The 14,647-nt window shown below is 54.4% G+C and overlaps 1 protein-coding gene and 4 pseudogenes across 1 annotated transcript, besides 12 other annotated features; 1 reads left to right on the plus strand and 4 right to left on the minus strand.

Annotated features, from left to right (window-relative positions):
- Tc00.1047053504039.25 lies at positions 1 to 1,343 on the minus strand (annotated as a pseudogene; the record flags this gene model as incomplete).
- Positions 1 to 1,514: a sequence feature (areas not merged during assembly with more than two copies in the genome that could not be assigned to a particular haplotype).
- Positions 1,515 to 2,990: a sequence feature (haploid, Esmeraldo-like haplotype).
- Positions 2,957 to 5,584, minus strand: Tc00.1047053504039.50 (annotated as a pseudogene).
- Positions 2,991 to 14,647: part of a sequence feature (areas not merged during assembly with more than two copies in the genome that could not be assigned to a particular haplotype) that runs on past the window's edge.
- Positions 8,056 to 8,238: a repeat region.
- Positions 8,562 to 8,597: a sequence feature (AT_rich).
- Positions 8,629 to 8,677: a sequence feature (A-rich).
- Positions 8,703 to 8,734: a microsatellite.
- Positions 8,797 to 8,824: a sequence feature (AT_rich).
- Positions 9,528 to 9,594: a sequence feature (A-rich).
- Tc00.1047053504039.57 lies at positions 9,937 to 10,791 on the minus strand (annotated as a pseudogene).
- Positions 10,332 to 10,411: a sequence feature (CT-rich).
- Positions 11,534 to 11,560: a microsatellite.
- Positions 12,006 to 12,026: a sequence feature (AT_rich).
- Positions 12,236 to 12,787, plus strand: Tc00.1047053504039.70 (uncharacterized protein; the record flags this gene model as incomplete). Its single annotated transcript, XM_812804.1, has 1 exon — positions 12,236 to 12,787. One exon carries the CDS (start codon positions 12,236 to 12,238, stop codon positions 12,785 to 12,787), a length of 552 nt encoding a protein of 183 aa, XP_817897.1.
- On the minus strand, positions 13,349 to 14,482 carry Tc00.1047053504039.80 (annotated as a pseudogene).

A 14,647-nucleotide genomic window follows, 5' to 3' on the forward strand; every position in this document is an offset into this window, starting at 1 on the left:
GGGCGTCGGGCGTCAGTCCACCGTCTCGGATCAGCTGCTGCTTCCTGACCTCCGTCAACTCGTCGGTGCTGCTCGCAGCCACAAGCAACAGGAGAAGACGCAGACGCACTGGCCGGGGCATCGCGGCATCCCTCGCCAGGCGCCGCACGCCATCCAGGTTTTTCCTGAGGGGTTGGAGCCCAACGGCGATGTCTTGTTCCACCTCCCGCACCTCCGCCAGCCGCTTCTCCCGGTACTGTGCCACAAGCCTCGCGCAAAAAATCGATCTGCAGCGACGGTCTGGCTTGCCTCTCCCGAAACTCCGGCGGAGCCCGCACCGCACTGCCCACCTCCGCAAGCTTGGCCTTCGGCTCCACGCCATGCGCCAATCCCGGGTGATACGCGCGGAGTTTTTTCAGCGCCACCGAAAGCTCCTCCACGCACTGCGCAAGAAAACAATGACGGTACGAGCGCCGGTACACATCTTCCCCATCAATTACTGCCGCTTCGAGTCCGCCCCAGACGATTCCTACAGGTCCGCTCATACAAGTTATTCTCCAGCGGCATCAAGTCATCAAGCAGACACTGACATGTGCGTTGGTGCATCAGCGGCGTCACCGTGACACAGCCCCAATCAACGATGATCCGCACCGGGTTGCCGCAGCTGTCGGCGCCCCTAAGTGAAATCCGGTTCGTCGTAGCAGAGCCTGGCAAGCCCTCAAAAAAGGTCCCGGCAAACCCATGGCAGATGCTGTCTGTGTTTTTTTGGCAAATGACAGACACACTGTTGTTCATGGCGTGAATAGCCGCCACAGGACGTGACGCCGCAACCTCCACAACGGACTCTCGAGTCGGAGGCGACAGCAGCGACAGCAGCTGAGGGAACCCATTCTGCATGCTGAGGTGGAGCACCAGCACCTCAGGGGCGGCAAAGTCTAACATAATGTCCTTGGAACGCATCGCCCTCGGCGCTATCCGAGCCCGCGGGAGTTGCTGAGAACTGCGATGCGGGGTGCACCCCAACGCAAAGATGTGTACATCCATGTACGAAACCTTTGCCATCCAATCCTCAACCACGCGGCTCACAGACGCATCCTCCACGGAAAAAAGTGGCGCGCAGGGCTACTCATAAACGGCTGCCGCGGTGTCATGGGGTCCTCGAACAGCGTCACTCCGTGCTCCATGAGATCATGGAGACGCAGTGAGCAGCTTAGCGCAGACGCAGCATGGGCATCGCAGAAAAAAACTTTAAATGATCCATGAACGGCGTCAAGCATCTGGTGGAATATATAATCCCGCACACAACCACAAACGCCATTGCTGGGCTCACGCGGCTGCCCGCTTCCGACGGCCTTGCTCGCACCAACCCGCCCCGCATAATATGTCAAGTAGAAGCCACACAGGCAATGTGCTTGGATATGCATGTGTGTGTCTTGTGTGTGCACATTCAACTGGCTCCGTTTTTTGTGTATGTGCGTCTCAGAAAATCTAACAAACACACAAGCAATGCCATACTACCATACGGTGGCCCAAATCGGCAATCAACACGGGAAAAGCTGTGTGCATCGAAATACAACCAATCTCAAATAAAAAGTAAAACGGAGCGGACACAGCACATGCATATGGAGAAAGGGACCCATTGAAATGGATGTTTTCCTATTGGACATCCAGTGCTGAGTGCGGGCCACGCAGGAGGAAGCTCAGTCGCCTTGCAGCGCAACGCCGTCCACACCGCAACTCCACAGAGTGTTGCCACGGCGGCAGCAGAGGCAAGCAGAAGAAGCAGCGGACAGGGACAAGCAGCAGCAGCAGCGTCATCACCGGGAGTCGGGGGCGAGGCCTGCTTGCCGTCCGTCTCGCTGCTCCGGTCCCTGCCGCCGAGAGAAGCTTCTTGCGGTCTGTCGGGGCATCCTGGCTGGATCCACTTCTCCTCTGCCAACGGATGCTTCTGGGGAGCAGCTACGTCAACATCTTTCGGTGGTTTTCCACGGCCGGTCCCAATGCTCTCCGCAACGGGGACGGACGCCCCTGGCAATCCTTGTTCAGTGGATGCCGGTGAAACCGTCCTGCTCCACACGCCCTCTCCTCGCCGTCCCACGGAACCACTGGAAGTGGGCTACCGCTGGTGGCGGATATCGTGCACACCTGCGCGTGGTCACGGCAACTAACGCTTCCCTCATCGTACGGCCAAGTGGCCCACGCAATCGTCGCCCCGTCCGTGCATGGAACACAGGAGAAGAGGGTGACAAGGGAAAAAAGCAAGAAGCAGCACAACACACAGAAAAGAAACAAACGACAGGTGGGAAAAGCACCGCCACGGCCCTCGCCCTGGCCGGCAACTCCACACCGGCCCTCACACACACACACACCATCGCAGTGCTGTCAGTCCGCGGGTGAGAAGATTCGGCCCTCCATACAACAAACGCACACACCGCCAGCGCCTCCAGTTCAATCCCACGGCAACGGGATACGGCCACAGCCCGCTGCCAACACACAACGCACACCGAGCAATCACCCAAAGAGCCACACGCGGAAGCGGATCCTCATCCAGCCATGACGCGATGCCTCACTCCACGCGGTAACACGGAATGCACTGTTTCCTCAATAGAACTTATTCGTCGTCCATCCCTTAAAGATGCTTCTGTTAGTGATGGGCCTTAGAACACAATAGAAGGAAATGGACAATGCAGTAACGCCGTGACACCGCCAGCCACAATGATTCCCTCATACCGGGGCAATTCTCCAATTATGCCTCGTATGCGCACAGAATGAAAATACCATATAAAAATCACCCAATGTTTTTCTACCAGAAACCAAACAACCCCTTTCCCTCCCCAATTTATTCTGTCACCGTTATGTTCGATGGCGTTGGACATTTTGGCATTTGTGTGCGGTGCTGCCGCATGGGGCTGGTGCACCCGCACCGCATGCTCAGACACAAGCATCCAAAAATACATAAATCCCATAATAATTTTTACCACAAATCAAAACTGTCTCGTTCACTTCCAATTTCCAAATTTGTTTTCCTATTTCGGTGGTTATTCCTCACTTCGGAGAGCCTCGTCTCTTCTAAAGTCTCTGGATGGTATTGACACTTGGTACTGGCGCACCTCTTCCTCACAGAACACCGAATCTCACGGCTCTCGTCGTTCACATTATCGGAATTGTCGACATCACATCTCTGCCAGCCATTCATCGGCGTGCTGTCTGCGTGCTGTACATAAATAATCCCCCACGACATGTCTCGGGATAATTCCTCCCAACCATTAAAATATGCCGCCAGACACTCAGTGAACTGCCTCACAGTGCTGGCGGTGGTGTGGTGCTCACCCGCCGTAGTCATCCGCAGCCCGACCAGCGTCATTGGATTGGACTCCGAGAAAAAAAAAAGGCGTCCACCAGCGGAAAGTTTGTGGCCACGGTTTGTACAGCACCCCGTACTTTATTTTACGGATCGTTTTTTCATATTCACTCGGCAGCAAACCCTCATCTCCCTTGGGATGCGGTTCAGGGGCCAACTTCAAGACGCAGGGCTTTGCTTGGCGTCCTGTTGGTGGCTCAAACTCCGTGAGTTTCGTCCCTATTACCTTGACAAAGGCACTCTCCGTGAACGATTTCAAAGCAAACCATCCAAAAAATATTGGCAAAATATTATCCTTCGACGCCAACATCAGCTTCAAAAATCTATTTTATTCTGTTGCACTTGGGAAGCGTTCCAATGTCCGTTCCTCGAGGTAAGCAGATATCGGTGCATTGAAAAGGATCACACCGCCGCCGTATATTTCCCGAACAACTTTCACAGACTTGTGAGACGGATCCTCAGAATACCATGGCGACTCACCTCCCCGTGAAAAGTGCTCTTTCACAGTTACCTCGTTGATCGATTGCACTGCAAACTTCACCGCTCCACAGCGTCCCCTAAACGCCTCCTCATCAAAGACGTGACGTGGAATCGGTCCCAAAAGATACATGTGTTTTTCGACCTCTTCCAGCATTCCGCTTGTTTCTCTTTGGTCTCATCACGCGTTATCCAGGCGCACATCGCCTTCACATCCATCTCGTCGGGGCAATTCACGATGATTCGCGCGGCCTGTAGTTGCTTCGCCCACTCATCATAGTTGGTTACCTTTGGGAAGGACGCCGCAATCATGCCCCATCCAGAAGTAGGCGCAAAATGTCTCGGTGGCGGCGTTCCCTCCTTTGCCACATCGTAGATAATATACACATTCCTCCCATGCCCCCTCAAACTTTTCAACTCCGAGATGCACATGTCCTCATCGCCGTATCTTGTCACCGCTCTGGTGGTTTTGTCAGACACGTACGCATCTCCTCCACCATAACTGTAGGCAACCACTTGGATTTTCTCGGCTTCGCAGTGCAGCAGCTGGTAGAGGAGGTGCGAGCCGGCAGCAACCGATTTCCCGATCCCGGGCGTCCCAATCAACACACGTCGCTCGGGCTTAAAGTCGGTCCCACCGTGAGGGCTGAACCACGCGGTTAGATCGCCCTTGACGATCTGCCAGACTCGATCTACCTCACAGTTTACAAAAACGTCCTTAGGAGGATCCTGTATCGTATTCCACGAGTACGGCCATCCCTTCTCCGAGGCGAGCACCATCAACACGGGAGGTGCTGCACCGAATTGCTGCACAGCGTCGTTCTTTTCGATAGCGTCGTCAGCTTTCTTGTACGTCCATGACTGTTCTGGCCTCCCCTCATGCACCCTCATTCCCGTCCCCGTTTTCTTTCGCTCCACGCCGTCCGGAAGTTCCACCGCATGGCTCCACCTCGCATTGTGCACCGACTCGTACAATCCCTCCAGTTTCTCCGGTGCGCTCGTCGTCGTTGGGTTCCTCGCTTCCTCGGCAGCTGCCTCCAGGAAATGTTTGGTGGAGTTATGAACAGTTGCTTTTACCTCCGCAGCAGCTAATGACCACCTCGGTAGGTTGTTGACACCCTTATCGCAAAGCTTGCGTATACCCCGTCGAAGATCGCTTCACCCTTCACAGCTCGCTTCATACCCAAATAATGACCTGATGCCTGCATTTCGTTCAACGCTCCTTTATCACGGATATACTTCGTGGGGTCCTTGAAAAACTCCTCCAGCAAGACATCCCAATTGGTGTCCACAATGCCCCTGCCGTCCAGTTCCCTCGTAAGAAAGTCGTTCAGCCTCATTTCCTTGACGCAAACTCTTCCTTTAAACAGTACGTCTTCGATATTAGTGGAAATGGTAAATTTCATTTCTTGCGTTCGTCTTAGCCTTTCCTCTGCCTCCCGCCTCGCTTCTGTCAGTACCTGCGTGAGTACTCCGTTTGGTTTTCCCCTTGCAAGAGGAGTGATCGTATCCCTTTCTTTCATAGTCCCTACGTTGCCCGAGAGAGAGCACACCTTCGTGAAGAGGCCCAGTAATGGCCTCCAGCGCTTGGTACGCAGTTAAGTTAATAATTTCTTCAAGAAGCCGCTGGTCTTGTACGTAACCATCCGGCTCCTGAACAAACATCTCCATCGTCACATTGTAGTCTTTCGTCAACGGCCGCCCTGCCGCCAACATAATTCCAAAAGAAATCGTTCAGCCTCATGTTGGTGCTGCTCATGGTCCACTGCGGCCACACTTCACTCCCCACCACATGTCGAGCTGCAGCGTCGGAACCATCACAAGAGCCACGGCGAGGTGCCATCACAACACCCGTGCGGTGAAGCATCCCACTCGCACCGCCCAACTGCGGCCAGCAGGTGCCGCTGGCTCCAAAGGACACTCGCGGCTGTTTCGTCCCGCAGTCCCAATGGCGTTGGGCGTGGCACTCGCACGGCTCGGTGGTCGGTGCGCCATGCAGCCGCACTGCAACGCCTGTAGGTGAAGCAGCCGAGGCTCACCGCCCCCGCAGCAACACGAGGCGTGCAACCAACCCCAACACCGCCACACTATCGCCCTTTTTTATTTTGTTTTATTCACGTTGTCGGTCTGTTTGCCTCATCACCGACACCAAAAATAAGTGCACACCTTCACAAAAGGGAAGGAACAAAGAGAAAAGGAGGCACGATCCCACCGTCCCGCCGCGGACCAACACTCTCCTCCACCCACCACCATTGCCGCGCAGGAGACCGCAGTCACATCGCAGAGGCAACACCACAATGTGCACCACACCATCGTGCAGTGAACGTTGGGCGGGACGCAGCCATGCATCGCCCCGCTCCATTCTCCCAGCACTCAAGTGTTGCGTGCTCCGCACAAAGTGGCAAACAGAATCAGAGTGCACACAAACCCAATCATCCCCCTCACTCGCTGAACCACATTATTCGCATGGAGTGACAACATTTGAGGGCACACCAGCAGTAGCAGGCTGCATGGAATTTCCCTGCCAACCCCCAAAGAGACACAACAACTCTGCGGAGTCAAAGTGACAGCCCCTCGGTGTTGCCCGCAGCTCACATAGCAGAAAGAATTCCACGCACGCATAGTTCCGGACTCCTCGCTGTTTGAGTGCCAAACAGAACATGTGAAAAAAATACCTGCGCGCAAGGTGGCAATTAAATACGTGAAAAAGTCAGCCTGCTTTCTCCGATGACGTCGGCGAGCAGTCCCACACAATCCAATCAAAGTGGCACGCCGGACAGAATGGCGTCCGTCAATCAATAAAAAAATGCGACTCTGAAAAGGAGCAGAGAAGAGTTGGTGCATGCGATTGCCAGTGACAACTGTGAGCAACCCCGCCAGCACCAACTGAGGTGCCGGGGAGCACGTTTGTGTAGAACTGGCCGTCAGGCAGAGAGGATAAATAAAACAAAAGGGCAAAAAAACCTCTCGTTCAATGCCTCCTGACCGCGACACCAGAATCAAAATGCCATGGACGATAAGAGCGGCAACGCCTTCTCCAAAGCATCTTGTCAAGAGGCCGCAGGCCCTCAGGAAGAGAAGGAGGCAGCGGCAGCAGCCACAGCGGGGGAGGCAATAAAACGGCTGGCAGGCACCTTCACGTCGACGCGCACACCACATCCGAGTGGGCTGGGAGCACAGATCAAACCGCTCGGAAACACACGCATCAAATCCGCAAAACAAAGTCGCGTTAAATCGACAGGAACTCCCCGCCCAAAACAAATTTAAAAAGTAGCGTTTTTCAAGGGGAAATCCGCTTTTCCGACGACGGCACGGACGCCTCGCAGGAATTTCTTGCAAATCTCCCTTCGCAGGTCCGCAAGAAAACGCAGCGAAATAAAAAGTGAGCGCAACGACGCAAATAATAATAATCCTCCTAACCGACCAGGTGGCAGGCTGCCCTCGCGCAAGTAGACAAAACACAACTTCACTCCGGTCTTGTGGTGGTGGTCGTCTCGCAACATTTTCTTCCTTCTCGTCGCAGTGCACATCCCCCTCCCACAAAGCATTTGTTCGAGCCATGTTCCTGCGGCCAAACATCGCGCTGCTGGATCCCGCGGCACAGTCCTCGGCACGGAAGTGAGGGGAGGAAGAGGGACCGCAGAAGGTGCGAGCAAATCCGAATTCGGTGGCGGTCGCTGCAGTGAAGATTGACGTCCCACGCGGTGTCCCTTTTCTAGGTCCGGCCCTCACCGTGCCATGCTCTCAGCGTGCGGTGCGCCGGCCGCTCCGAACATCCACACGTGCTTGCGTCTCACCGTCGCTCCCAGCCCCGTTCGTTGGCTGCATCAGGGATTTCGCCATCCAGAGACGGGCATAAAGACGTTGCATCCAACAAAACCTTCAGAGGCACCCGCTGGGCCAACGACGACCGTCACTGCGGGATGTGTGGCCCTTCCGCCACTCACCTCAAATCGCACTTCTACGCCTCCTCGAGCTGCAGCAGCAGCATAAATACACCGGTCCACTAGGGGCCGTCACCAGCCATTGCAGGAAGACCACTGTGCCCCAGTGCTATGAAACCCGAATTGCATTGACGGGCCACTTCGGAAAATCCTGTCGCATCCTCCCCAATTATGCGGAAACACATCCGTCGTGCATGTGTCCACCGCAGCCAAATGAATCCGGTCCAAATACCATCCAAATCAAATTCCCCTTTCCTCAAGCCATTCCTTCATTCCATACGCCCTGACCCTCATCCGCACGTGCCCACTCACACAAGCCGCCATAGACAGATGGAGGCCGCCCAACGCTCCGGAAAAACATGCCCAGCACGCACGCGCATAACAAATGACATGCGCAAACGCACGGCACAACGGCGGAGAAGCGCACACCGAAAGGATGCGGCCCTCCACAGCAGTCGCAGCCCACCGCGCGCATCACACCCGCAGGAAGAGTGACTCGCGGTGCGCGCTTCCTCTATCCTCTTTCCTTCCCTTCATTCCCACGGAGGAAGCAGCAGCCACCCGCAACCGCCAGCACACGCTACAAAAGAAGCCTCCAAATCGAATGAAATGTGCATTTTGTGCGTGCATGTGGTTGTGTGTTTGCCTGCAGACACACGAAGCAAAGAAGTAAAAACAGGAGCAGAGCATGTGAAGGGACGCACAAACAAAAATGTACAGCAGAGGTGCATGGCAGAAATAAAGAGAAAAAAGCTGCTCAGGCTCACAATATTGCACTGCAGCCCAAGCAGCGGCAATTCATTAAAAAATTAAATAAAAATAAAAAAATAAAAATTCATCTTCACCTTTCCACACCTCACACTTTGGAAAAAACAAAAAATGAAAATAATGAAAAAAAAAAAAAAAATGAAAAAAAGTAGTCCTCTACTACGGCTACACCCAAATAAAATAAAAAAAAAAGAAAAAGAAAAAACACACACAAAAAAGCACTCAACTACCATGCTGCTCCAGAAATTGTCTGCATATTTTGTCCGCAAAATAAAAATTAAAAAGATATTTAAATGCCTTTCAACCGTCTGACCCTCCATGTGTCCGCACATCGTTTATATTTCATGAGGTCATCTGCGTGTTGCTGCTCCCCTCAGCCCTCTCATAGGCGCGTGAGTGCGGCCCGCAGAGCACAGTCACTCGTGTGTGTGGGGACTGAGAGAAGCACGCAGACATGACGGCGGTCGCGTCACTCCATCGGGAGAGTGAGCGCAGCAAAAGAAAAAATCATGAGGGGGAAAAGAAATGCTCACAAGGCCGACAGCGAAGGGACTGCCGGCGCGAGAAATGCACACGCAAAGCAAAAAATCTTAAAAACACGGCGGCAGGGTGTGGCTGTGTGTGTGGCGCTGCGGGTGTCTGCCCGCCCTGGCCGCAAAGAAACAAAACAAGAGGGAAAGAAATGTGTGCTCCGCCCCACAGGCCCTCGTCGCACGCCCACACTTAACGGCTCCCTCAGCGCGCCGTTCGTCGCGGCCCCTCCTCATGCGTGCAGCAGGCGAGGCGCACAGGGCCGTCGTCATGAGCGTGTCGGTGGGTGTGCGAGTGGAGCAGTTGGGCGGGAAACACACGGCACCCCTCACAGGAAGAGTGCAGAAGAAAAAACAAATAAAGAGGGAAGAGTAAAAAAGAAAAAAAACGTCCACAGTGATTGCTCCCAAAAGCAAAAAAGGAGAATGTGTGGAGTGAAAGATTTAAAATGCACAAATTAATAACACAAAAAAAAACTAGCAAAAAATTTTAAAGCAAACAGAAAAAAAAAAAAAAATTACAAAAAAACGAAAAGCCGAAGCGTGGGGCGACCAGCGCACACACTCTCATTGCTCCCGTAAAGCAAAACACACACACACACAGAGAGAGAGAGAGAGGTCGCCCACTCAATGCAATAAAAACAGAAACAGTTACGGTGCTCCGCCCATGCAGCCAGGCAGGACGGCAGCGGTGCGTGTCGTGCAAAAGAGAGTACCAACGGGCATGCATGGGTGTGCATGCATATATACAATGGGCACATTATGTGTGTGCCTCGTGGGATGAGGTGAGGGCGAGAGTCCATGCAAGGAGACACACACAGAGAGTGAAGGACGAGTGTGTGTGTGCGGGCGGTGCACGGCTCTCCCTCCCTCACTCTCACGCGGCCACCACCGCAGCCGCAGCCGCACACGCAACAAGAAGAAGCAAAAGAGGGAAGGTGGTGTGGAAGACCGCGGTGCTGCCGTCACTGTCGCCAGTCGTCGCCGTTGTGGTTTTCATTACGGTGGATTCGACTGGTGTTTCCTTCGGATTGGCTTCTTTATTTTCATTTTGTTTTTCTTCTTGCGTCCCTGCACCATCAGCTGCTGGATCTTTGTCGCCAGTTGTTTGAGTGCTTTGGGGTTTTGTTTTATTCGATGCTTCCTCCACACCAGAAGATAAAATTGGCTCTTCCTGACCGCCTTCTGAAATCCCCTTTGTAGTGCTGGTATCATCTTTTTCTTCTTGCTTTTTCTCCTCTCCTCCATCCTCCTCTTCATTGCCATCATCCTCCTCTTCCTCTTCCTCTTCCATTTCTCCCTCTTCCTCTTCATCCTCCTCTTCATCCTCCTCTTCCTCTTTCTTTTCCTCTTCATCATCATCTTCAACAGTATCATGATTCGTCTTCCCATTTTCCCCTGTTTTCGTTGTGTCATTGTTGTTTTCCGTCGCTGCATTGGCCGTTCCTAATGCTTGTGCTCCGGTTTGTTGTGCCTATTCCGCTTCCGCTCCCCGTGCGTTTTGCACCGATGATGGTGCTGCTGCTTGTGACGGTGCCTGTTGACCGGTTTGGTCAACTGCTCCAACGCCACCAACGGTGGTGTTGTTTTTACCTTCAGGATTATTGCCGTCACCAGACACACCAGTAACCGGAGAAGCTGGAGCTGCTTCAGAACATCTACCACCGCAGACACCGCAACACAGCACGCAGAGGGCAAATAGCAACAGCAGGCGGCCAGTCATCATCATCATCACGGCTGCACACACAGTCTAGAAAGGGACAAAGAGAGGAGGATGAGAAGAACACACAGACGCATCAGCAGCAGCAGCATGGAGAAGGAGTGGTGATTACATGAGGGCTGTTGTCATGACCATGGGAGACGCGTGCACGCAGGAATAACAAGCAACAATAAAACACCGGACAGCACGGCGCACAACTCCATGGCACTTGAAACCCTCCCGCAGCTGCCCCTAATGGAAAGGAAAGAGGACGCCACGGTGCGGCAGGAACACAGAGATGACGGCGCAGAAAAGGATCCCAAACCGGCGTGAAAAAAAAGCAAAAAAAAATGTCTTCCCCCACAGCGGCCACATCCAACACGCAAACAATAAGAATAATAATAATAAACACCACGCACGGCAACTCACAGGGCAGTGAGTTCCCTGTCGCCAACCTTCATGGCTGCTCGCCCCCGAATTCCTCGGGAGTCCATCGCTCCGCCGCCTTCCTCCTTCCCGCGGCACCATCGCACGAACAGCCTCGGCACAAAATCGGGTCCATCCGCACCCGTCGCCACGCCACCCTCAACGACCCAACAGGCAACCGCCCAACGACTGTTGCTGAAATCACACACCCGCGCCGAAGCACGCGACGCAACATCATGTCACGCGGACCCCTCCGTCGGCGGCACTTCACGCCAACCGTTTGGCCGGCACACGGAACAGTCAATTGACATAACAGAGAAGTAAGGCAGGTACTCAATCAAGGAATCTCCACACACACACGCACACACGCACACACGGCTCTTTTGATGCCAATGCAGCTGCCACGGGCACGGTATCCGAGCGGAAAATGATAAGCAGTAAAAAAAGCCTCACAAAATGAAACCAATCCACACGTCCATATGCAAAGCGCCACTCAAGCTGGTACGGCTGCAGGGTCCGTGGACAAAAATGCGCCTTACCAAATCCCGCCAACTATGTCAGTCTCCCCTCCCACCAATGCCACGCATAATGCACGGTGTGCGTCCACAGGCATCCACTCCCGGTGCCCTAGAAACACTTCAGAAACGAACGCAACAGGAGTAATACAACGAGCACCACACTATGCCACCGCAAAAGCAAGCACACCACAGGACAGCAACACGCCATGCAGCAATGTTTTGCTATTCCACACAATTCATTTACCGCACACTCCAAAACACACATAACGGGAGAAGCGAAGCATCATTACACAATGCCGAAGCAAATAAATAAAAATAAAAAATCAAAACCACACAGATCCCTCGCACACGCACACGCACCCAAAGTATTCTCCAGAAAAAGTCGAACAAATTGTTATCCCAAAACCCATTAAAAACACGCGTGGTGTCACCACATTAGCAACCAACACAAAAGAGAAAGAGTGTATACAACAGTTCACCGGTAAAAATCATACAGGCAAGCAGAGCACATAAATGTATGTGCTGAGAGGAAAATGCCAATTGATATGGGCCTTTCTCCCTTGCAACCACTGCTGAGTGCGGACCACGCAGGACTCAACCGCATTCGCCTCGTCGTGCCGAGGCATCCATGCAGCCACTCAATAGAGTGTTGGCACGGCGGCGGCAGCGGCAAGAAGAAGAAGCAGTGGAAAGGGAAAAGCAGCAGCAGTGTTATTGCCGTGGATCGAAGGCGAGGCGTACTTCATGTCTTCCTCCCAATCCCCGCGCCCCACCGCCGCATCATCCTCCCTCGGCGGAGGGTCCACGGCGCCCTGCGCGTCATCAGCGGCATCAGGAATCCTGAGTCCCGTGGCTGCGGCGCCGCCACCGGCCTTGTTGCTCACGGCCTCATCTCCTGTTGGATTGTCCCACAAAAGACGTCACACCATCGGCGGCCACATCTTCGTTGTCCGGAAGATCGCTCTTCTTCTCCGCCTCCTGCGGCGCACCCGCGGTGTCGCTGGGCAAGAGCACTCCGTTGCCGTCGTGGCACCTGGGGCGACTTCCTTCTCCTCTGGCGACGGATGTTTCTGAGGAGCAGCTAAGTCGACATCCTTCGGTGGGGTGCCGCGGTCGGTCTCAATGCTCCCCGCAACGGGGACGGACGCCCCTGGCAATCCTTGTTCAGCGGATGCCGGTGAAACCGTCCTGCTCCACACGCCCTCTCCTCGCCGTCCCACGGAACCACTGGAATTAGACTACCGCTGGTGGCAGATATCGTGCACAACTCCGCGTGGTCACGGCAAATAACGTTTCCCCCATCGTAGGGTGGAGTGACCCACGCAATCGTCGCCCCGTCCGTGCACGGGACACAACGGACGTTACCCTTTTCAGCCACTTCCAGATGCACCTTCATGCTGAGGCACCTCAATGCCGCATGCGCTGCAGCACTGAGATGCGTCTCCTTCGGGTTCCTCGCATCCGTCGTGTTGTTGGGAAGCGTGTCCAGTCACCACGAAGAGGGCTCATCCCCAGGCACCGCAGACAAATATTCTCCCCTCCCAAATAACACCCTCAATATCCCTCACATCCAGTGCGGGATCAATGATGGGGCAACGGCCCATCGAGTGTTTTGCTGACATTTCATGGATACTCCCCAAATACCAACCGCGGGAATACCGGTCCGACGCGCAGCGTTTGACAGGGACACCCACGTCGCAGACCATGTAGCAATATTCACTCATGTTCGGTGCGGAGCGCTTCCTCTGCAGCAGCAGCAGCCTACATCCCGACTTGCTGCAGCAACGCGTCGGCTCCGCCATCTACCAGTTCACCCTCAAGCAGCCAAGGTCGGCCGATGCGGCCAGCGTCAGCTCCGTGCAGTAGCCGGCGCCCCCAATCGGTGCCATCCGCTCATCCCTCGCGTGGCGCTGCGATAAGTGCGACTCCAGCGTCCTCCCGTCCCCATCGTCATCCTGCAGCTCCACGCCATCAATGTCGTCGCAGTCTTGGTGCTCCCTTGCAGACATCGCGGCATTCGTCGAGTGCACCACCACCGACAGCGCCCCGCCACCCACACCAATAGCATTCCTCACCATGCTCCGGCTTGCCATGCGCGGGTGGGTGAACCGACAGCATGGGCCATCAGGTGCGCGGCGATGCGGGTGGCGATGCGTCCGCAAAATAAAACGCCGGGAAAAGTACATGGCGCCAGTGACTGGACGGCCATCCTCCAGCGTGGCGCACGGCAGTGCCCACACACCACCCAGCGCAGCAGCCACGTACACCGCCATGACAGCATTGGCAATACCAGTGGAACGATGCCCAGCAGTCAACGTGAGCCGACTGCAAACGCTGCCCGTGGCAAATGGGGGCACAATCAACGGACCCTCCAGTGGCCGGACGAGCAGAAGATCCGCATGCAGTTACACAGCAGCAGGGATAGCCTCCTCGTCAAGGATGTTGACGTGCGCAAAGAATAGAACACTATCCTCACAGTCAAACGCGCCGTCCAAAGAATTTACTGTGCAACGCCAAAAGGAGCCGCAGTGCCCCCCTGCTGTCATCCAAGTCCCTTGTTGACAAATTGATGCGGACTGCCACTCGTCGGTCCTTCCCAAAGCCGCTGTCCACCCGCGACGCATCCTGCGCTCTGAGAGGCATGTCCCTCACCATCAGGAGAATCAACCACGCGCCGTCGGACGTATCGCGACGTCAAAAGAAAAAGGATACGTCAAGGTAAAACAAAAGTACCAACTGGCAAATCATACCACAAACATTATCACAACCAGAAGAGGCAGTGCTGCTGGCCGCGGGGAACGTGGATAAAATGGCGCATGGCACACGCGGAAAGAAACACTGAGTGGCTTGGCAAGATTACGAGGGGCTGACGCCTTCCTCAGCAACAAGAAAAACAATATGGGAATGACAAAAGAGGATTAAAGTGATCGCAGTCAAAACATGCA

This window comes from Trypanosoma cruzi, genomic scaffold, assembly GCF_000209065.1.
Source record: "Trypanosoma cruzi strain CL Brener 1047053516653 genomic scaffold, whole genome shotgun sequence".
NCBI lineage: Eukaryota > Euglenozoa > Kinetoplastea > Trypanosomatida > Trypanosomatidae > Trypanosoma > Trypanosoma cruzi.